General features: G+C 40.8%; 1 protein-coding gene and 1 non-coding gene across 2 annotated transcripts in view; both read right to left on the reverse strand.

Moving 5' to 3' along the window:
* Positions 1-22,784, reverse strand: part of ECT2L (epithelial cell transforming 2 like) — a 75,205-nt gene that overhangs the window by 17,583 nt on the left and 34,838 nt on the right. Inside the window, 9 exon segments of the mRNA XM_049695631.1 lie at positions 6,176-6,279; positions 8,262-8,444; positions 10,014-10,047; positions 10,049-10,107; positions 15,657-15,814; positions 17,540-17,770; positions 18,732-18,900; positions 19,708-19,863; positions 19,866-19,961. Coding sequence (XP_049551588.1) covers positions 6,176-6,279; positions 8,262-8,444; positions 10,014-10,047; positions 10,049-10,107; positions 15,657-15,814; positions 17,540-17,770; positions 18,732-18,900; positions 19,708-19,863; positions 19,866-19,961 — 1,190 coding nt within the window.
* Positions 604-676, reverse strand: TRNAG-GCC (transfer RNA glycine (anticodon GCC)). Its single transcript has one exon. It is a non-coding gene; the product is annotated as a tRNA-Gly (tRNA).

Genomic DNA, 22,784 nt, shown 5'->3' on the forward strand with positions numbered 1-22,784 from the left:
AGCCTTTGTATGAGAGGTCCTGGAACTGCATGCAGCCAGCCAGCGCCTGAGCCTGAGCGCTTCACAGCTGCCCCACAGAGCCTTTCTGCCATGTCCTTTGTCTTCCCCGTTCGGGGCTGACCCATAGCGGCCTGGCACGTATTTATACTTAAATCTACTTTGAATTCTGACACAATAATTTCTATGCATAGAACACTCTCTTCTTTCAAAATAAATTATAGTGCTGATAATTTATATGGAGAAATGATAACTTCAACCAGTCAGGGTGACACCCGTAGTTGTGTAGGTATACGTGGCTGCAGGCGTAAAATGAAAATGAAACTCAACCTGCCTGGCCGAGGTTAAGAGAACCCAAGCGGTACAGATCGGATTGTGGATCCCACAGACGAGGGAGGCCCCCTTATCTGGGATATCATCTTTTTGTACAGGCCCCCATGAGTGCTCAGGCATTAAACTTAAGGAGTGGACTCCTAGACCCCTCTGGCTCTCCTAGAACCTGCTTGCTCATACTGGGGCTTTGTTTCATCTCTGGCTCAGCAACAGCTTTTTAAATTTTTTGTTTATTTACTTTTTGGCCATGCTGAGTGTCTTGCAGGATCTTAGCTCCCTGACCAGGGATCGAACCTGGGCCTCCTGCAGTGGCAGTGCAGAGTCCTAACCACTGGACCGCCAGGGAATTTCCAGCAACAGCTATTTTTTAAAGGTAAAATTTTCTCTGTGGCTAGGAAATCAATTTGATGCAGTAATTGTGTTTGAACCTAAAAACAGTGAGTTCTCTCATTTTATATTATCCGTCTAATTATTAGGATTTTTAGAGTCTATTTTTTGGATAAGATACCATCCCCTCTTCGTTTTTAGGGATGAATTGGGGTGAAGTAACAAGGGCAGCAAACTTTGCACATTTTTAAGAAAACAATTATTCGGAGTTGCTGGGCCTTTGCCTTGGCTCTGTCCATGACCTGTAAGGGAGACCTTGGATCACACGTTAGGAATTTTCCTCTAGGATCTTACTTATTGCTAACATCCTAGTTATTGCTGGCGCTTCTCCCAGAAAACACTTGGCTGCCTGAATTAGGGACCAGAAATAGTTGTGAAAATGACAGGTACAACTATGTCATATGTCATTGTCAAGAACAACTATGATTCTGGCTGTGACTCATCACTGTGGTTGTATAGTATCAGTGTAAACACTATAGGCGTATCAAGGCCAGGAGTTAACTACTCACTGGGCAGCAAGATGATAGATAGATAGATAGATAGATAGATAGATAGATAGATAGATTGAGTGAGTGAGCTATATATGTATCTGTCTATATGTATATAGGTGTGTGTGTGTGTGTGTGTATTTGGTCCTGGATTTGGCAGACAAGCCCTCTTTTACACAAGCCCCTGTGGAAGGGTCTTTAAAACAATTATCTCAGAAGAAGGCATTACTTTCCACTCCTATGGCTGAGTGTTTGTGTGCTCTTCTGGACGAGTATCTACACCTTTAAAAATAAACTCCGAGGTGTGGAGATACTGAGCTTCTCTATTTTATCTGAATTCAGCACCTACGTTTAAGCTGTGGTTTTCCTTCCTAGGGTCCCCAAATTTGTTTCATGGGCATCACGCACAAGCTCTCAAGTGTATAACAGAGAACCAAATAAGGATCTAACACCTATTTTTTCTGATTTGATTTTGAAAAAGGAAGATACCAAAGACATTCCTAGGCACTAAGGTGTTTCACATTTCTGTAGTTTTATTACAGGCAGACGATGTAACAAGAGCAGGCCTGATTTCCAGCATGGAGGCAACTTTAAGCCCAAACTTTCTGCATCATTTTATTAAAGTGATTAGATGATTAGGTTGAAAAGACTTAATTCGGTGTGGATTTTATTTGGCAGTGGAAAGAATGAAAGTATCTTTGAGAGGAAATGTTCTAGGTGACCATTCTTTTAGGGGCCAGAGATTCCAGAAATTGTTCTCAACAATAGTAAGGTCTTTCAGATGTAAAATGAACACTTCACAAGAAGAGGCACTTACAGTTTTGTTCCTTTTGCTTTCTTCAAGCTATCCTGCTCCAAAGAAGGGCATTTCTGGGGCCTGTATGTCCATGGTTGAGGGTGACAGCTTCATTCTTAAGAATAAAGGTTGATGGAAGAACTTCAGTAAGGTTTCCAGGGGGTCAGGAATGACCCAGATGTTGTAAGGACTTTGGAATAATTTGGAACCTGTGTGATGTGGTTACATGTCGATTATTCCCTTTAGTGAACCAAGGGGAAATTAGTGGTACTGGAGCCCTGGGTGCTATATTTCAAAGGTTTTCACAGGCTGAAGGAGGGATGGAGAATACATCCACCTTTTTGGGAGAATAATCCTCAGAAATCTCAAAGAGATAGTGGCCACCATAACAAGGCAGAAGGACTCTGAGAAGCAGAAAGAGCATCTCGATTAAATGCCGCCCCTTGTGCCCCACCCCCTCCCGTGCATTCTGCTAACAGGCATTGATCATGCTGCGCCATCTGTGTATGTGTCAGTCTTATCCACCTCAATGGCAGGGGCTGTGTGTTATTTTATGTCTATCCCCAGGGCTAGCACAGTGCCTAGCATGTGATTGCTTCCTATAAGTATTTAGGGAACTGAACTGAGAAGCTGGGGACTTGACCTCTGCCTGAGAAGTGGTTTGTGATGGTTAATTTTATATGCCAACTTGACCAGCCCACAGAGTGCCCAAATGTTGGCCAAACATTATCCTGGGTATGTCTGCTAGGAGGTTTTTGGATGAGTTAACACTGAAATCAGGAGACTGACTAAAGCAGATTGTCCTCTCTAACGTGGATGGGCCTCATCCAATCAGTTGAAGGCCTGAGTGGAACAAAAAGGCTGATGCTCTTGCAAGTAAGAGAAAATTCCTCCTACCTGAAAGCCTTCAAACTGGGACACTGGCTTTTCCCTGCCTTTGTATTTTAACTGAAACATCAGCTCTTCCTGGGTCTCTAGCCTGCCCTGCCTTTGAACTGGAACTACTCCGTTAGCTCTCCTAGTCTCCAGCTCACTGACTCACGCTGCAGATCTTAGAACTTGGCAGCCTTCATAACTGCATGAGTCAATTCCTTACAACAAATCTCTTTCTCTATATATACACTCACATCCTATTGGTTCTGCTTCTCTGGAGAACCCTGATGAATACATGGTCCGTGAGCGTTTCCTGAAGAGAGAGATTTAGGGGTGGGGCATCAGGGAAGCAGGGCTCGGACCTCTAAAGGGTTTAGATGTCCCTGCGAATGTGTTTATTAAGACTCCTCTCGGGGAGGATGCTTGTGGTTGGGAAGAATAAGCCACTTCAGGGGGAGGAGGGGCCGCTAAGGTGCACAGTCTGCTAATGACGGAGGGCGGGGGCTGAATAACTGCAGGCCTTCCGTTCTGCTGAGCAAGTCTGGTGGAGGGGACGCTGCCTCCAGCCGTCCACCCTGTTTGCCCCTCCCTGCACTGTGCTGTCCTCTAAAGCCAGGTGGACAAAAACTTCCAGAATATCAGGTTAATGGGGCAACAAACGATTTGCCTGCTGGGGGAACCCACAAGTCTATTCCTCCTAACACTGTCCATGGTGACTTTGTGTTGGGGGTGGCATCCAAGCCTTCAGTCATCACAGATAGGTGCTTTTTCAATGGGCATGAAATGACATTTTCATAGAAATCAGCTCTCTGAATGACGATGCAATTTTCAGTGTTTCCTGAATCCAGATTATTTCACTTAACCAAGAATGTACGGATTCTGAATATAGTACTGGCAAAATTATTTTTTCTTGACTAAAGAACTAGCTTCAAACCCACTTTTTTACTTTTATGAATTTGAATCTCAACTTAAATTTAAAAAAAGAAGAACCATTTTTAGTTTCACCAAAAAAGTGTCCTGGGCCACAGATGAAAAAAAATTCTTTAGATTATGTTGGGCAGAATGCGAGTATCCAGTTCTTCCCCCAAAAGCCAACTAGTTTTACTCCTGTCAGTGTGATGCCACGTATGCTTGTAAGTGGCTTAGATGTTACTCACATTATGAAACTACAAAGCATACTTTTTTAATAATAATCCATGAAAAGGAAGTTCTTAGGAGAAATGACCAGATGAAAGCTTTCCAGGTAGAATTATCATTTTTGTTTATGAATTTCTTAAGCACATGTGTCTAACTGTACAGTGAAGCAATGGCATAAACATGCAACAGCAACTTTACCTTCATGAGTAAATTGCACGTTGCCTTTGGGTCACATTTTGTCAGAATAAAATTTCCTTCAAAGTCTGCTTTTTTTACTACATTTCTTCAGCAGAAAATGACAAAAATTCCAGAGGGTTGTCCTGAAAAATCCACCCCCCTCTCAAGAAAATTTCTATTTCAAATACAGGTCAACAGAAGTGCAGCAGAAAACACATTTTTAAAGTAGAGTTTTCATCTCTCTACCTAATTAATTTGCAAGTCCAGAAAACAAAGTAACTGTTATTCAATTAGAGTCAGTAAATGGAGCTTTCCAGTTAATTTCTCAGCTTATGGTCACAGCTCAGTTAGGATGCCAAGATCTTGTGGGAGGGTCTCAAGATCTTCAGAACCAAAGTGGCCCACACTTTTTAGCCAGATGAGGAAAGGGGACAGGACAACTCTTGTGTCTTCACAGGAAAAAGAAGGTCTGGGGGAGAGGCTCCAGCAGCAGAATTCCCGGGGAAAACACCCCGTGAGACTCCCAAATTTGGTTGCCTCTCTGACTGTAGGTTTGAGCACCACCAAAGTTATATCATACAAGGTTATTTTAAAATAATTTGACGGTAATAAGTACCTGAACCTACACCAAACATGTTGACTAATTCGTTGGTGTTTGGGGACGGTGCGGAGAATTTCAGGGCCTCAGGATCATCCCTGTAAACGTCTCTGATCATATTATCAGCAAAGTTTTCCAGGGCCTTTACCACTGAGCTGCCTGAGGATTGGCTAGTGCGGTGGGGAGCTGAGTCTTCAGGGAAGAAATTCATGGCTAACAGCAGCTCCCACAGCGTACCCAGGAGATGTCTGGTGCTTGCCCAGGAAGCCAAGTTGAAACCACGAGATAAGGAGAGAGTGTCCAAAGACGTTGTTAAAGCACCCACAAAGTGGAATTACTACAGTGAGAGGGAAGGATTTGAGAATTTTTCCTTGGAAAACTAGAGACCTTACACAGCATCAGGTATGTTAATATTGCCCCTACTCCTGTCCTATTCTCAACTGCCTCTGAACTGAGGATTGCATACAACTGTCCCTCCGTGTCCACGGAGATTGGCTCCAGGATCCCGGCAGGTGCCAAAATTCTCGGGCATTCAAGTCTCTTATGTAAAATGGTGTACTACTTGCATGTAACCTAGGACATCCTCCCATATACTTTAAATCATCTATTACTTAATACCTCGTACAATGTTAATAGTTGTCAGTGCACAGCCCAATTCAAGTTTTGCTTTTTGGAACTTTCTGGAATTTTTTTCCCCTATATTTTCCACATGTGGTTAGTTGTCCTAGGATGCAGGACCCATAGGTGCAGAATCCACAGATACGTATGGCTGACTGTATTTTATTTTCCTATAACCTTGCCATGGTCTTGGGGCAGAGTGTGTTCTGTACACTGCCCCTACTCACTGTGTCCTGGTATGTGGACTGACCTTTGTAGAAAAGCGTTCAAGATTTGTTTCTGATGAAAATGCTTCTTCAGGCTTTCCCCCATGCCTCTGCCTAACTAAATTACTGATTTGCTTATTTCTGTTCTTGTGTTCTCTTTCCTCTCTTATCTAGCCTTCCTTGCCCTTCATCTTTTTATATCTGATTTCACACTTTCTTAGGTTTTCTGCCATAATTGTTTTAACTGTTGAATAATGTTTATGTGAAATATAAGCCACTAAACGTGTTTTTTAAAGCCACTTCTGACTGAAATTAATCACAAGACAGAAAACAGTGCGTCATGTGATCAACTTTAACTTATCGAGATTTTTCCTATATGTCTATTTTATGCAGCTAATACATCTTGGGTTCAGAATCTCTCAGTGGCTTTTTTCCATAAATTGATGCACTTTCTCTGAGGAATTGCATCCCAGAGGGATAAACTGGTAAAAAACAATAAATGCAAACTCAAAATTTATTTAACGTTGGGGTTTTTGTACTTTGTTTTATTCAAAGGAACACTTACAGAATTTTCTTTTGAAAGTTCAATCAATCCCTCTGCCAGAGCTTGTATAATTTCTCGGTTATTCAGAATGTTAGCCATACTCATGGTGTCAGATACAAATTGCCCTGAAAATATAAGGTGATAGGCCTGTAATTAAAATATGTAAGAGATATGATCAAGAAGAAAACTCAGTCCTCACAGTTGCTTGTTAGTGGATAAAAACGCAGACTAAGAATAAAAATTCTACTATGCGGGCTTCCCTGGTGGCGCAGTGGTTGGGAGTCCGCCTGCTGATGCAGGGGACACGGGTTCGTGCCCCGGTCCGGGAAGATCCCCCATGCCGCGGAGCAGCTAGGCCTGTGAGCCATGGCTGCTGAGCCTGCATGTCTGGAGCCTGTGCTCCACAACGGGAGAGGCCACAACAGTGAGAGGCCCGCGTACCGCAAAAAAAAAAAAAAAATTCTACTATGCCATGTTAGCTACCATGATAAAGTAGAAAATGAGCAAAAGCATCTAGATGTGTAGCGTATAGAACGTACCCACCCTGACAAAGCTGGTATTGAATGAAATCTGTAAATTGGACAAGGAAAGAACATGTGAAAAAAAACCTTATAAAGTTTAGATTCTCAATTCCACCAAAAACGCTTCCATATTCTGCATTAACTTTGTGCTCAAATCCGTAAATATTTTAAGTCCATAGGGAATAACATACAAACATACATACATAGACATCTTCTACATTTTAAAAATATTTTGAAAAACTTGCATTTATTTGAAAAACAACCTTTTTCCATTTGACTTTTCATTGCTTATGACCTACATGACATACTTCTATCATTCCTCTTGCCACTTTTCTTTCTAGTCCTTAATATCTGTGAAAGAACCAGGAAAAATAATTTCTCCTTGTTTATAGTCTCATAACTTTTAAAATACTGGTTGAACATCCACTAAATGTGGTAGAGTTAAAACCAAGAAGACAGGGCTTCCCTGGTGGCGCAGTGATTGAGAGTCCGCCTGCCGACGCAGGGGACACAGGTTCGTGCCCCGGTCCGGGAAGATCCCACATGCCGCGGAGCGGCTGGGCCCATGAACCATGGCCGCTGAGCCTGCGCGTCCGGAGCCTGTGCTCCGCAACGGGAGAGGCCACACAGTGAGAGGCCCGCGTACCGCAAAAAAACAAAACAAAACAAAACAACAACAAAAAAAGCCTAGAAAACCAAGAAGACAAATCCCTGCTTTGGAGACCTTTGTGTAAAGAGATGTAGGCATATGTTGACATAAAATATCCCCATGCATATTTGTGTGTTACAGCTCTTGTGTAGACAGCAATTATGTTAACAGATGTCAAATAAGGAGCAGGGCAGGGGAAGGGAAGAAGCAAGGCATATGACTTGATTGGTACAGTGCTTCAGTGACATGTGAAGAGTTAGGGAAAAATGAGTAGGCAGTTAAAGACACAGGAGAAACCTATTTAAATAGGTGGGCTTTGTTTGTTTGTTTGTTTTAAAATACTTCATTTTAAAGAACTGACTGGTTTAGATGAAGATCTAAAGTTGAAACAGGAAGTGGTTTCCAAAAGACTTTCTTGTGATAATTGGATCATGAGTATGACGTGTAAATGAGAAAACACATTCAGTGATGTCCGATAGGCTTGTCCATGGAGCCCATCACCAAATTAAATATTTTAGATAGAAAATAAATAGAACTTAATTATAGAACAATTTAAGTCATGGGTGCTGTGGTCTAAGAGATGCTTAATTGGGATGTTGGCAATTAACTTTTAGAGCAAATTGTAGAGGGAAATGGACCGAACTCTCTGGCTTAGCAAACAGTGAATTTTGCCTAGGTAAACAATTGACTGACACAGAATTAATAAGATGGTAAAATTTGAACCCAGGAACTAGCTTCAGCATTTTGAAGATGAATATATTTTTTCTTAGTGGATATTCATGATATTTTGAAAGGAGATATGAAAAACAAAGGGAATAAAGTTTACCAAAGATGCTTAAGAGTCAACTTTTACTTGTGCATTCCTACACTTGTATTCACTCTGGATGTGTAACAGGCTTCAAAATTAAGCTGCAACAGAAGTAGCAAGAGTTCTTACCTGTCATCCTGCCACTTACGTTCTTCTGCAACTCCTTGAAGAGAGGACTTAGCTGTTGCCTTACTGATTTCAAGGTGTCTTCCAGGAAGTCGGTGAGGCTGGACCATGTCTGCAGCTTTGATTCGCTGAAGTAGGTGGAAGGGGGCGCCTTTTCCCACTGCCGTCCCAGCCAGTCACTAAGAACTGACATTATTTTCTCCTTTTAGCATCGCAGACTTAAGCTCAGATGAAAGAATTCTTCCTGTTTACAGTATGAAAAAAAACTTAATTGCATTTATATCAGGCTTATTATCCTTTCTCATTAGAAGACTAAGATAAACACCCATAGTCTGCTTTCAAAGGTAAAATTAGAAACGCAAAAAGGATGCAATGAATAATTTCAAATGCCTATCTACTCTTTGATGGATAAGGCTGACATGTTATACTGTATTTGAAATCAAAAATTAAATAGCTGCTGGATTTTTGCATCAGAAAGCAGAATAGACATCCAAGTAAGGATATACAATTGTATGTTTACATCCTAAAAATAAAAATACAGAAAAACCCCCCTCTGCCTGGTTTCTCCATCGTGTCATCCAAAGTCATCCCCATTGTAGCCAAGCCTGTATCTTGTTTACATCATGTCAAGCTACTCTTTCTCTACAAATATCTCTACAAGACTGTACTGGGGGCTTAAGAAAGTTCCTGTCCTTGAAAATCAGTGACTGAATGATACAGGACCAAGTGAAATTTGATTTTCTGTCCTAAATGGACAGTTTGATTCTTCTCCCCACATTTTTTGCTGATAAACGTGAAAGTATTTGTAACATGTTCTTCTAGAAGGAGAAGAAGAAGAGTGGGAAAAGGAGGAAAAGGAGACAGAGGAGGAAAAAAAGAAGAAAACCTGTTTTATAAACAGCAGTGTCTGCACCCCGCTGTCTCTGCAAGGCTGATTCCTCCCTGCTCGGGGCCAAGTATGCTCTCATTGGATGATGGTGCTATATAAACTAAAATTAACAAACACTTCTGCTACAAAACTATATTAGGTCAATGTGCTTTTTGTTGTATCTATATGGAAACTTTCCCCTTACAAGCCTCCCAATCATGCCAGCTTTCCTCAGTCTTGAAAGGCCCTTAGCGTTCAGGAATAGAGAAGCAATGCGTTATATAGTTTTACATCTCTCTGAGTCCTCTTTGATAGAAGGTGAGGGATTTTTGAAGGGGTAAATGATTAACATTATTATAGCAAAGCAATTTGGCTCTCTCTGTTCGTCAGCCTATGTTACATTTTGATCCAACAGTTGCAGCTTTAGTATCTAAGTGAAATTTTGCTCTCAGGTGTATTTTACCTTTGTTCTTCCTCTCGGATAATGAAACTTGAGCTGGCCCCTTCACCATCTCTTTATAGCTGCAATTCATTTTTCCAAATGAAAGCACATTGATAATGTTTTACTAAGAAAAATTGTTCTCTGTATTTATTATTTCTCTAAATCAGCTACTATACATCTTTGTTTAGCTGTTAAAGCTGGTGTTCTCAATGGAGTTTTTGCAAGTGATGGTTTGAAGCAAATATTTGCAGTAATAATCCCCTTCTGAGCAATAATAATCCCCTTCTGAGTGATGAGAAATGACCTAGTTTGGGAAGTGACAGCATTTCTTCAGAGAGGAATGAACCGTCGCCAGAACCAGGATTATGAGCTGTGCTTTGTCCTTGGTGATCCTGGAGTTGGTGGCTGTCATTGGGCACGGTGGTCAGTGCCCATATTCCCTTACTGTGTTGGTACGAGACGGTGGCAATCCCAGTGGGGGGCGGTCAATAACGTGCCAGTCAGTTGAGATAGCTGAGAAAGAACTTCTGTTCCTGCCTCTGCACAGCCAAAAATACTTTCATGAGTTTGCTCACAGGTTTTGCCATGAACAGTTAAATATTACTTAGAAGCACTAATGAGCTGGCCAAGAAAGGCCACTTGTAGGTCTTGTCTTCAATTCAAATCCCTCATGGAAGAGTCCATCAGCACTTTGCAGTTCACCCCTAAGTGCTGAAGTCCAGACACTTCATTCAGGAGGACTGACAACAGGTTGGAGAAAGAGGCGAGAAGTTTGACCTGGTGCTAATTTTCAAATTTGGAATTCTCAGGCCAAAGACAGAGAAAAGTCTACATATATTTTCTAAAATAGTCTGATTCAAAGAAGTCTCATTATAAGGGGATAGATTTAAAACTGTTAAACACATAATGGAATACAACGGTCAAATTTTAGCATTAATTTTACCCCTTCTTTGGAGACACAGCATATAGATCGAACTACTTCAAATAAAACTATAGGGTAATATATTTGAATTCTTTGTGGTCTAGGAGTAAATAATTACTCCAACTTGTTTCAGTTGCTTGCAACGAGATGGTAGTGGCTCAAAGGTCGGGGTGTCTCTCACTTATTGGTGTCTAATGTTTTCACTGACAAATAGATCAGTGAAGTTAAAGAGCATTCATAAGTGTACCTACACATATGTAGTCAATTGATTTCAACAAAGATGCAAATGAAATCCGCTGGGAAAAGGATGGTCTTTACAAGGAATGGTGCTGAAATAATTTGATAGATGGCCACATGTGTTTAAAAAAAAAACTTCAATCCATACCTTGTGTTCTATTTAGAAAAAGCATAAATCAAATGGATCACAAACCCAAATTTCAAACTTAAGACTATAAACAATTTAGGAGAAAACACAGAAGTGACCTTGGTTAGGTAGAGTTTTTAGATATGACATCAAAAGCATGATTTATAAAACTTAAAGACTGATAAATTTGACTTTATCGAAATTAAGAATTTCTTGTCTTCAAAAGAAACTGTTCAGAGAAGGAAAAGATAAGCCATAGACTGGGAGAAAATATTTGCAAACAACTTTTCCAGAATATACAAGGATCTCTCAGTAAAAAACAAAAAAACCTAATTTTTAAAATGAGCAAAAGGTTTGAACAGACACTTCACCAAGGAAGACAAATGGCAAATAAGCACATGGAAAGATGCTCAGCATCATTAGTCATTAGAGAAAATGCAAATTAAAACTACAGTGAGATACCACGACACACCCATTTGAATGGCTCAGATTAAGAAGACTGACACTACCAAGTGCTGGGCAGCTGGAGTGGAAATATAAAATGACACAACCACTTTGGAAAACAGTTTAGCTTTTCTTTTTTTTTTTCCTAAAGTTAAACATACACCTATCATATGACCCATTCATTCCACTCCTAGGTATTTTCCCAAGAGAAATGAAACCGTATGTTCACAGCAGCTTTACTTGTAAAAGCCCCAAACTCGAAAGAACTCAAATATCTATCAACAGGTGAATGGAACAAGTTGTGGTATATCAATACAATATAATCATTCCCAGCAGTAAAAAGGAATGAACAATTGATAACAGCATGAAGTGGATGAATCTAAAATAATTATTTGGAGTGAAGGAAGCCTGACAAAAATGCATGCATACTGTATGATTCCATTTATGGAAAATTCTATAAAGTGCAAACTAATATATTGTGCAATCAGTGGTTACCTCAGGTTGGAGTGTAGAAGCAGAGTGAGAAATTGCAAAGTGGCAGGAGGAAACTTTGGGGGACGATGAATGTGTTCATTATCTTGATTGGTTTATGGTTTCACATAGTGTGTAGACAGACATATGTCAAAATTTACCAAATTAGGGACTTCCCTGGTGGCACAGTGGTTAAGAATCCTCCTGCCAATGCAGGGGGACACAGGTTCGATCCCTGGGCCGGGAAGATCCCACATGCTGAGGAGCCACTAAGCCCATGTGCCACAACTACTGAGCCTGTGCTCTAGAGCCCACGAGCCACAACTACTAAAGCAAGCGTGCCTAGAGCCCATGCTCCGCAACAAGAGAAGCCCGCGCACCGCAACGGAGAATAGCCCCTGCTTACCGCAACTGGAGAAAGCCCGAGTGCAGCAACGAAGACCCAACACAGCCAAAAATAAATAAATAAATAAATAAATAAAAATTTAAAAATCACTTAAAAAATGTATCAAATTACACACTTGAAATACTGTATATCAATTGTACCTCAATAAAGCTGTTTAAACAATTTAAGTAACACCGAGAAAGATGAGTTTTAGGTGTCTGGCTTACGCAGTAACTGGTGAATGATGATATCTTAAGTGAGGAATCCTGGGGGAGGGGGAGGTTTGTGCTGGGAGGCAATCAAGAGTCTGCTGTAGGCGTGTGAACTCTGAGATGCCCATTAGCCATGCATACTAAACACCCACATGAAGATGTCGAGTAAAGGCTAGATATGCGTGCAGCTGAGAGATTTTAGAGCTGGAGACATAAGTTTGGGAGTCTTCAGCATCCAGGTTGAATGTAGAGTCATAGGAATAAATGAGGCTCCCTAGGGGAAGAGTGTAGTCATGGAAAGGATGCGAGCCCGAGATCAAGTCCGGGACACATTTAAGGGTCTTGAGGAGGAGAAGCGGGAGCCAGCAAAGGAGTCTGAGAGCAAAGAGACCCCAGAGGTAGGAGGCAAACAAGGAGAGGGTAGTATTGGGGAAAGCACGGGAAGAAGAAGAGTTACCAGAAGTCTTCATCCTCCTCAAATGCCGCTGAGAGGTCAAGGCCCGGTAAGGATGGAGAAGGGACCGTCGGATTTGGGCACATGAGAGTCACTTATAGTTTTCCCAAAGTGATTTCAGCAGAAGGAGACCACTTGGACGAGCTTGAGGGGTGAGTGAGAGGTGAGGACGGTGGAGGCAGTCAGCTAGACCAGCGGTTCTCCAAGGGTGGCCCCCGGGTTAAGCAGCATTCGCATCACCTGGGACCGTGTTAGAAATGCAAATTCTCAGTCCCTGTGCCAGACCTACTGAATCCGAAACTCTAGGCTGGGACCCAGCAATGCGGATTGTAACAAGCCCTCTGTGAGTCAAATACACGTGAAAATTTTGAGAACCACTGGTATAGTCCACTCAAAAATTGGTGAGACAAAGTTTACGGTCTCTCTTTGTGGTGGGGGGGAGGGAGAGGGGAGGACCTACTACAGGTGTTCTTGATTTGATAGGAATAATCCAATAAAGAAAGAGGACTCAGGCTGTGGGAGAGGATTTGAGCATAGGAGTGACGTCTTGGGAAGGTGAAAGGCGATGTGTTTACAGAGTCCAAGCGGAGTAGTCGATGTTTGATTCGAGCAGGGGTGCTTCTTCCATCGTAACAGAAGGGAAGACAGAATGAAGGTAAGAGGTGGGATAGGTGGTGGATTTTGTGGTGGGCGGTAAATTAAGGAGTTTCCTTAGGGAAGTAAAAGGTGAAATCAAGTGAGAGAATTATTGAAAGATTGACTAAAGGAGAGAAGGGGGCTTCCCTGGTGGCGCAGTGGTTGAGAGTCTGCCTGCCGATGCAGGGGACATGGGTTCGTGCCCCGGTCCGGGAAGATCCCACATGCCGCGGAGCAGCTGGGCCCGTGAGCCATGGCCGCTGAGCCTGTGCGTCCGGAGCCTGCGCTCTGCAACGGGAGAGGCCACAACAGTGAGAGGCCCGTGTACCGGGGAAAAAAAAAAAAAAAAAAGGAGAGAAGGGACATCATAGTCATTTTAAGAGTGGGGAAACGAATTTACCAAGGAAATGTGATAGGATTGCTTATCAGAGCTGCAATCCCATTTGATATTTATGCCATTAAAGTTAGAGCAGTAAGAACAGTTGTGTTACTCTTTCCAACAGTCTTCAGCTGCTTTAGTACAGGCAGGCATAGATTATGCAGATGGTCGTGTTTTAACCAGCATTGGGGCTTAGCCAAATGAGCTGGGATTTGGCCAGGAGAAAAAGAAACAAAGAAGTTCAGATTCTTTGCAAGAGAGTAATGATAATGACGAACCATTAAATCCAAGTTTAATGAGGAAGGAACCAAGGTCGAAGCCATGGTGATAGAGAGTGAAAAAGTGGGAGTGTGTGCATTGGAGGTCCTCAGACGAAGAACTGATAGAGTGGGAATACTTGAGTATATGATTTGGAAGTTGTATTCGGAGAGACAAATGCTTGAGATCAAGATTTCAGAGGTGATACAGCTACCGGGGAGGACAAGCTCAGGAGTGATGCCTGAGGCGGTGGGAAAGAGATTTGTGACTGAGAAGCCTGGGCCTTTTGACTGAACCAGGGGCTTGATGGTTCACCCAGGTGGAAATTATATTTGACACGAAGTTCAGCGATGATTTTGGAGCCCAGAATGGCGGTGGGAAATCCATTGTTTGAAGACCATTAAGTTTCACTTGAGACCATTTTTGTGTCACCAAATCTATTATTCTTTTCCCTTTTCACCTTCATTCTCTCGGCCTTTGAATACTTTACTTTCCCTCATCCTTTCTTTTTTTCCAAAACAAATTTTAGAAAATTTGTTTTGCTCTCATTTTAAAAGTAACACTAGTTCACTACAGAAAATAGAGGCAAATAAAAGAGATAAAAGAAAAAGGAAAAAAAAAAGAAAGGAAAACTCACTCATCCAACTATTGTTAGCATGTTGGTATACATCCTTCCAAACCCCTTTTATACACACACACCACCACCACCCTCCCCGACACATACACGGGATTTAAGCATTGGGATCACACCTTCCATATTCTTTGTAACTTACTCTTTTCAAACTGATTTTAAAAGTAGGAAATTTGAAAAACACATCCAGAAATAGATGGTGTTAAGAGTTTGCTATATTTCCTCCTAGAGTTTTCTATGCCTATTTTCTACATAGTTGAGATTATATAATTGTAGTAACTGTAAAAAAAAAAAAATTTTTTTTTTTACAATAATTTATACTTTGTTTTCTTTTAAACGCCTTTCTATCCTTTTGCTTTTTCCTTTGCCTCGTGGAATCCTGCCAGGGTCATGCTTTGTATGTACTGAATAGTTCAGTGAAATCTGAGGATTAAGAACTTTAAAACTCACAGTTCCCTAAGGAATGGGTAGTAAGAAACAGTTTGAGAAACTTTAATTTCACACTCCCTCTCCTCTGCTTGATTAAAAAAACAACAAAAACAGACAAACAAAAAAACATAGCCCATGAGTCCATGAATACAGAGCTTTTATGTAACAGATATCTGTTAAATATGGCTGATATTAGACAGGTAGGCACTTAAGATTATCAGCTACCACACATCTCTACAAGGCACTCCACCGTTTTTAATACTCAGAAGAAACAGAAATACATTTCCTGGCTGGCTCTTGCCACTAGTGACTTTATTTCTTTAGGGACAGTTACTCTGACCACTAACCCTGATGCCCTTTCCCCCTAAATACCTGAGTATGTGAAGTATAAAGAGAAAAAAAATAAAAAATAAATGTGACTGAATCATTTGAACTGACGGCATTTTATAAATCCACAAAATACCATCACGAGGTAGGTATGACCACTACCTCTCAAAACTGACCTGATGCTCCGAGTCGTACAAAGAGGTCCACGTGGCCCCCTTCTTCTCCAGGGGCCACATAGCTTCCTAATTTCTCCCAGAAGTCTCTCACTTCAGGCCTCAGTAAATTTTTAATACCAATTTTATAGCCTGAGGGGGGAAAGATCAAAATGTCATATCTGCTCTAACACTGTTCACCACCATCTAGAAAATGAAACCAGAACTGTAGGAACCAAAGCCCATTACTTTAGAACACTTATTAATAAATTAAAAACAGTGAATATGTAATCTGTGATTTTTAAAGACTATTGTTTTTCTTCAAAAGCTATAGGAGGAAGATTTCCCCTTCATTGGTTCCTTTTTAAATTATTTTGTTTCTTTTCTAAGAGGGGAAATTTAAGGGCATTTGTACCTCCACCACTCAGAGAGAAATACTAACAAATTATTTTCCTCTAGCTTTTTTCCTTGTACACACCCATGCACAGAGACATATATACTGCTTTTAAAAATAATAAAATCGAGATCATACAATTTTGTAATGGACTTCTTAAAAAGATTTTGGGGGCTTCCCTGGTGGCGCAGTGGTTGAGAGTCCGCCTGCCGATGCAGGGGACACGGGTTCGTGCCCCAGTCCGGGAAGATCCCACATGCCGCGGAGCGGCTGGGACCGTGAGCCATGTCCGCTGAGCCTGTGCGTCCGGAGCCTGTGCTCCGCAATGGGAGAGGCCACAACAGTGAGAGGCCCGCGTACCACAAAAAAAAAAAAAAGAAAAGATTTTGTTTTCCTCTTAATTATGAATTTTCAAATGATCAATGTTGATAAATATTTCCCATTTAAATAAATATTAAAACCACTGTTCTTTTAATTCAACAACCAAATAAACCTTTCATTGTGATACAGTTAATTCATTAGCAGCAGACAGGTTGGAAAGTCATTGAAGGCATTGATTTTTCCCAAAACTTCATGCCACTTTCTGGAGGTCACAGTTCAACTGAATAGAGAACCGCCACATGGTTACATTCTGGTTTTTACCTAAACCTCCATTACATTCATAGTCAAATAAGTAATTATGGCATAGTCTTATGTAAAGAAGACAAATAGGAGAATGGACTCATTTGATTCCAGTTTATTCACCCTAACTCTGTCACCAGTTATCCTCTGTGCCCAGCATTATGCATTTTTAAACATTAGAGAAACTGTCTATGGCCCACATGGAGATCAAAGCTCTGATCTTGCTTTCACGTGGATCCATTAAGCTAGCCAGTTGTAAATGATCCAAGTCAATTCCTAGATGCCCAAAAAGAAAAGCGATTTCATACCTTGACAGCAACCATTTGGTTACAAATAAGAAATTTTTGCAAAAATTTTCTAGGTAAGCCATTGAATGTAGTCTACTAATGCCATCCCTTACATATGTGCTTATGTGTGTATTAATGCATGTATATATACACATATACATACATATATAAATACATGCTTCCTATGTCTTCTTTGTGCTTCCTTTTTCTTATATTGAAATTTAAAATATATAACTTCATTATAGAAAGCATATTTTCATCTAATGGCACCCTCGTTAAATAGATCACAAAGTAGGATTTCTGACATTTTTCTTTTGAGAGATGGTAGTTACATGATATTATTAAGTTCCTTGGTCATTCCAAAGAAAATTTAAAATAATTTGTGTCACTTTGCTCTTTTACGGATTAAGTGCAATGAATTCGATTCAGTAAAAATGTATTGGACACCTACTAAATGCAAGGCAGTTTGGGTCTTTAATACTTTTTAAAAAATAATTTTGATTTATGGTTATTTTTATTGCTTCTGATTTTAAAAACTGTTTGGGTCTGTACATTTCCACCTAGATCAGACTGCTTTTCTTTTAGAAGATGAATCACTTTCGTACACATGGTGACCAAAAGATTGCCATACGTCCTCTAGGGGAGATGAAAAAAGACCCAATTCAAAAAAGGACCAGCCTCCTAACACACTCTGTACCTCATATGCAGGAATCCGAGATGATATTAATATGAAGTGTGGCTGGAGAGCATGTGAAGAGCTGCTGTCATTTTTATAAACTCCATGCCAATTTTTCTTTGATAATAAAGGGTAGGAATGGCATCCAAAAACATTGCTTCTGTAGGGAAAAAGGGAGAATAAGTGAAGTTTTGATTTTCTCTTAATTTGACTTTGACAAGTGAGCACCAGTATGTCCTCTGGACATCAGCTATCCTGTACAAGGCAAGCAGCCTGAGTACCTCAGTCTCTCCCTGCGGTTTTCAGGGACAGCGGCAAATGGGGCTCCTGGGCGAGTGGGTCCAAAGCTGCCCTCTGGGCCTCTCCTCCTGCATTTGTGGGATGCCAGAAAGGGCTCTTGGAACTTACTTTTGTGGGGCACTTAAAACCAACGTAGTGACATACTTAAGGGTTCAAAATGACATTTGTAGAAGGAGCAGTCAAAAGATTTTATTTATTTATTTATTTGCAGTACGCGGGCCTCTCACTGCCGTGGCCTCTCCCGCTGCGCAGTACAGGCTCTGGACACGCAGGCTCAGCGGCCATGGCTCACGGGCCCAGCCGCTCCGCGGCATGTGGGATCTTCCCGGGCCGGGGCACGAACCCGCGTCCCCTGCATCGGCAGGCGGACTCTCAACCACTGCGCCACCAGGGAAGCCCCAAGAGATTTTAAATTTCCTTAATCACCTGGGCCTCATGATTTTCTGAGTAGTGTCCATTCTCTCCACAGTCACCCCTCCCCCATCACCATTCAGATAGGCTTACTCCTTACAAAAAAATTTCTGGAAAAATGTTACTTTTGCTCAATAACTTTATACAGAAAATACGGTACGTCCACAATATAGCCTCTTTGCGGGGTTAAGAATATTTAAAACGTAAATTTTGAATGTTATGTATCTCCCTCTTCAAGAAGCACGTTTAAGACCACTGTTCTTGAAGATTAAGGAACTATTTCTATTGCTATTTCATAGGATAAGAGCCATATAATTACACAAGATCCCTGCATGTTAGCTGAATTATTCTAGAATGAATTCTTAGTGTCAGGATGGTCCTCCACCTTCAGTAGATGGAGGTTTGCTTACCGCTTGGGCAAAGCTTCTAAAGATGCAAAAACAAGCTGTTTCTCCAAAGTGTCCTGTAATCCCACTCGATCCCTCACAGTTTGGGAGAGACGTGGTTGGCATTTGGATTCGAACAATCTAGAGCAGCATGTTCCATTCACCCAAGGGGGTCGAACTTTGAACAAATTCTCTGAAAAACAAACAGCAGCAGGCTCGGCTGTTTACTTCATGCTTCTCCCAGCCAAGTCTACACAGTTAATGGCATAAAAATAGAGCTGTTCCAAGGCAGTATTCCAGATGGCAGTAATTAGAGCCACTTTTTACACACTCTTTGGTTTTCTTATCCTCTCGGCTCTGTGGCTGCAAGTTACCAGTCACTTCAGGTCAAGAAACAAGCTCAGAGAATAAGCAACTCTTTTCTTGTAGAAACCAGTTCATCAGTTTGTAGGCTTTACCTCATTTTTGGCCTTCTTGGCTTCAAGTAATTTCCCATTTGTTACAATCTCGCAGAGGGTGAGTAAGTGAAAACAAAGATGGGAGAACTCTAATCAGGTTTGCTCATTACCTTTACACACCGTGTAAATCAGAAGGCTTAGCTCAGAGAGTGTCTCATCCTTACTCCCTTTCCACTTAAAAAAAAAAAAGTCATTATTCCTGCTTCTGTTTCCATTTTCATTTTTCCTCCTTTTTCACCGATCCTAATTCTTCCGAATTGTCCTGATCCTATTTATTTGCTTTTGCCTGTATTCGTACTTCTCTCTCCTTATTTTTGGTCTCACAGAGGCACTGACATTTGACCTTACATATTTTATCAGAAATCTTTTTGTTTTTCTTAATTAATAGTGAAGAAAAAAAGAGTTTGTCCTGAGATACTTTAGAGAATGCCACTTACAGGCTGTTTCAGAAAGACCTTGCTATCTTCTGCGGGAATTTGTACGTTAATCCATTGGTTTCTACAATACTTGGTTAAGATATAAAGTTGTAAAATGCCACTCACTCTTACGTAGTGCAATTTTCTCCCAAATTATTTTCCTTAGGCACTTTTCTCTTTGCCTCTCCTGTAGTTGCTCATCTTCTGTTTTGGGTTCATTCAGGGTCCCATAAAGAGCTGCGGCTTCCCTAGGGGTTAGCCAATCTAGGTTGGACACACAGCAATGTAATGGTGCTTCCAAGCACCATACTCATTATCTGTTGGTGTATAGGGCAGAAACCATCCAAACTTCATGCATTTGGACATCCATAAGCAATCCTTCAGAAAAAGAAATGAGAAACATAAGTTACGAGGACCATTTCCCAGTAATAATCTTTTCCAGTACACAGATCATTTTTTCTTATTACATTGAGATTCCTAGTGCAGTTGACTTGCCATCTAAACTTGACTCTGAGAAATAAGAAGCGTACACCTTACTACACAGGAAAAATATTCTTTGATGAACATGTTTATTATATATGAATATATGTATTAGTCATCTTTGTACACTTATTCAATGCTCTCATAGCATTTGGTTACTTTAACCCCAGATTTTGAGAATTCTGCTTCTAGCAATTGTACAGTAGTTTGTCACAGACCAACCCTCCCACTGGGACCCATATGATATTGCCAATAGGCAACCAGTTTTGAGATACGAAAACTGCAAATTTCATGTAGTTTCATCTAATCAAATATCTAGACAAAATACTATAAAACAATGACTTGAGCTACCAATTCAATAAGGACTTGTGCAACCAAGACCTCAGAGAGGAGGGAAACCCAGAGAGGTAATATCCTGATTTGGCCTCACTTTTCACTTCAAGGCACTTGACAGTTCCAAACTCAGCCTTAAAACTAAGGCTGAGAAGCAGAGAAGGAAGTTAAGACTGAAAGACTTAGAAGCTGTTAAGAATTTTAGGCATTTTCGCAGGGAAGAGAGGAAACAAATTTAAATTCAGGGCCCACTAAGGGAAATAGCCCTGGTAATGACACTAGGCTTTTAGCTGAATCCTTTTCAGTAAGGATGACAAGGAATTAGACTGAAACTAGCTTTGAAATACTCTCTGATTGAATTTAAGCGAGCGATTCCTAGCCTAACCAAATGCCAGAAGCAAAAGCAAGATCTCTCTGGAGAAAGATAATATCATCCGGCGACTCAAATTATTGCATCGATTTTTTATATTCAATATTTGGTACTCAACCAAAACTATCAGGCACACAAAAAGACAAGAATTGTTTGTTTCTTCTTTTGTTTTTTAATAAATAGAGACCCTCAGAAGATCCAAAAGTTGTAATTATCAGACATGAACTTTAAAAAAGCCCTGTAATTACTATGCCTAAGAAATTAAATTGCTGGGTGGAAAATTTTGGCAAAGTAAGCAAATTGACACTCTAGAACTAAAAAATATAATAGCAAATTTAGAACTCAATGGACCAGTTTAAGAGCGAATTAGAATCCAGCTAAAGAGATAATTAGGAAACTGAAAGCTAGCCCAGAAGAAAAATCCAGACTGAAACACTGAAGGCCAAAATGATGGAAAAGGCACATTAGAGAATATGAAACTTACGGGACATGGTGAATCAATTAAATGTATTGAAACCCAGGGCTTCCCTGGTGGCGCAGTGGTTGAGAGTCCGCCTGCCGATGCAGGGGACATGGGTTCATGCCCCAGTCCGGGAAGATCCCACATGCCACGGAGCGGCTGGGCCCGTGAGCCATGGCCACTGAGCCTGCGCATCTGGAGCCTGTGCTCCGCAACGGGAGAGGCCACAACAGTGAGAGGCCCGCGTACCGCAAAAAAAAAAAAAACAAAAACAAATGTATTGAAACCCAGGAGAAAAAGAGAGAAAGTGGAGCAAAAGCAATATATGAAGAGATAGCATCTGAGAACTTTGCAAAACTGATAAAAGACATTAAAACCCCCAATTAAAAAATCAATGCAAAATACAAAACAGGATAAATACGCACACACACACACACACACACACACACACACACACACACATACACACACCCCTCCAGGTACATTGTAACAAAACTGCAGAAAACAAAAGACAGAGAAAAAGATCTTAAAAGCAGCTAGAGAAAACAGAAATATTACCTTTAAAAGACCAAAAATAAAACCCCCTACTTCTCCAAAAAAATTATGAAAGCCAGAGAACAATGGAACATTTTCAAAGTTCTATAAAAAATGAACTGCCAACCTAGAGTTCAAATTCCCAGTGGAAATATCCTTCAAATTTGAAGGTGAAATAAAGACATTTTCAGACAAAAACTAAGAGACTCTGTCAGCAGCAACCTGCACTAAAAGAAATATTAAAGAGAATTCAGAAGAAAATTGATCCCAAAAGGAAAATCAGAGATGCAGGAAGGTATAAAGAACAACAGAAAAAGTGGTTACTTCCATGGTGGTGCAGTGCTTAAGAATCTGCCTGCCGATGCAGGGAACACGGGTTTGATCCTTGGTCTGGGAAGATCCCACATGCCACGGAGCACCTAAGCCCATGCACCACAACTACTGAGCCTGTACTCTAGAGCCTGCGAGCCACAACTGAGCCCGCACGCCACAACTGCTGAAGCCCATGTGCCTGGAGCCTGTGTTCCATAACAAGAGAAGCCACCACAATGAGAAGCCTGTGCACCACAACAAAGAGTAGCCCCTGCTCGCTGCAACTAGAGAGAAAGCCCACGTGCAGCAATGAAGACCCAATGCAGCCAAAAAATAAATAAGTAAATAAATAATAAAATTACTTTAAAAAAAATAAAGTATATTTTCTGACCACAATGCAACTTTGAAAAAAAAATTTTTTTGAAGTGGTTACTCATAAATAAATATTAACTATATAAAACAATAGTAGTAAAGCCTTGTGAGGTTAATATATATATTTTTTAATGTGTGTGTATTTTATATACGTATGTATGAGTAAAACTAAAATATTTGAAAACAAAAGCGTACAAACCGAGCAGGGAAGCAGACGGAGTTTAAGAGTTCTGTGCTCCTTGCATTACCTCAGAGGTGGCAAAATAACCCTGGATAAGTGGTGTAATCTCTATGGTAGCCATAAGAGAACTGCTAACGAATTTACAATTAATCTAAAGAATA

This window comes from Orcinus orca, chromosome 12 (genome assembly GCF_937001465.1).
Source record: "Orcinus orca chromosome 12, mOrcOrc1.1, whole genome shotgun sequence".
Taxonomy (NCBI): Eukaryota; Metazoa; Chordata; class Mammalia; order Artiodactyla; family Delphinidae; genus Orcinus; species Orcinus orca.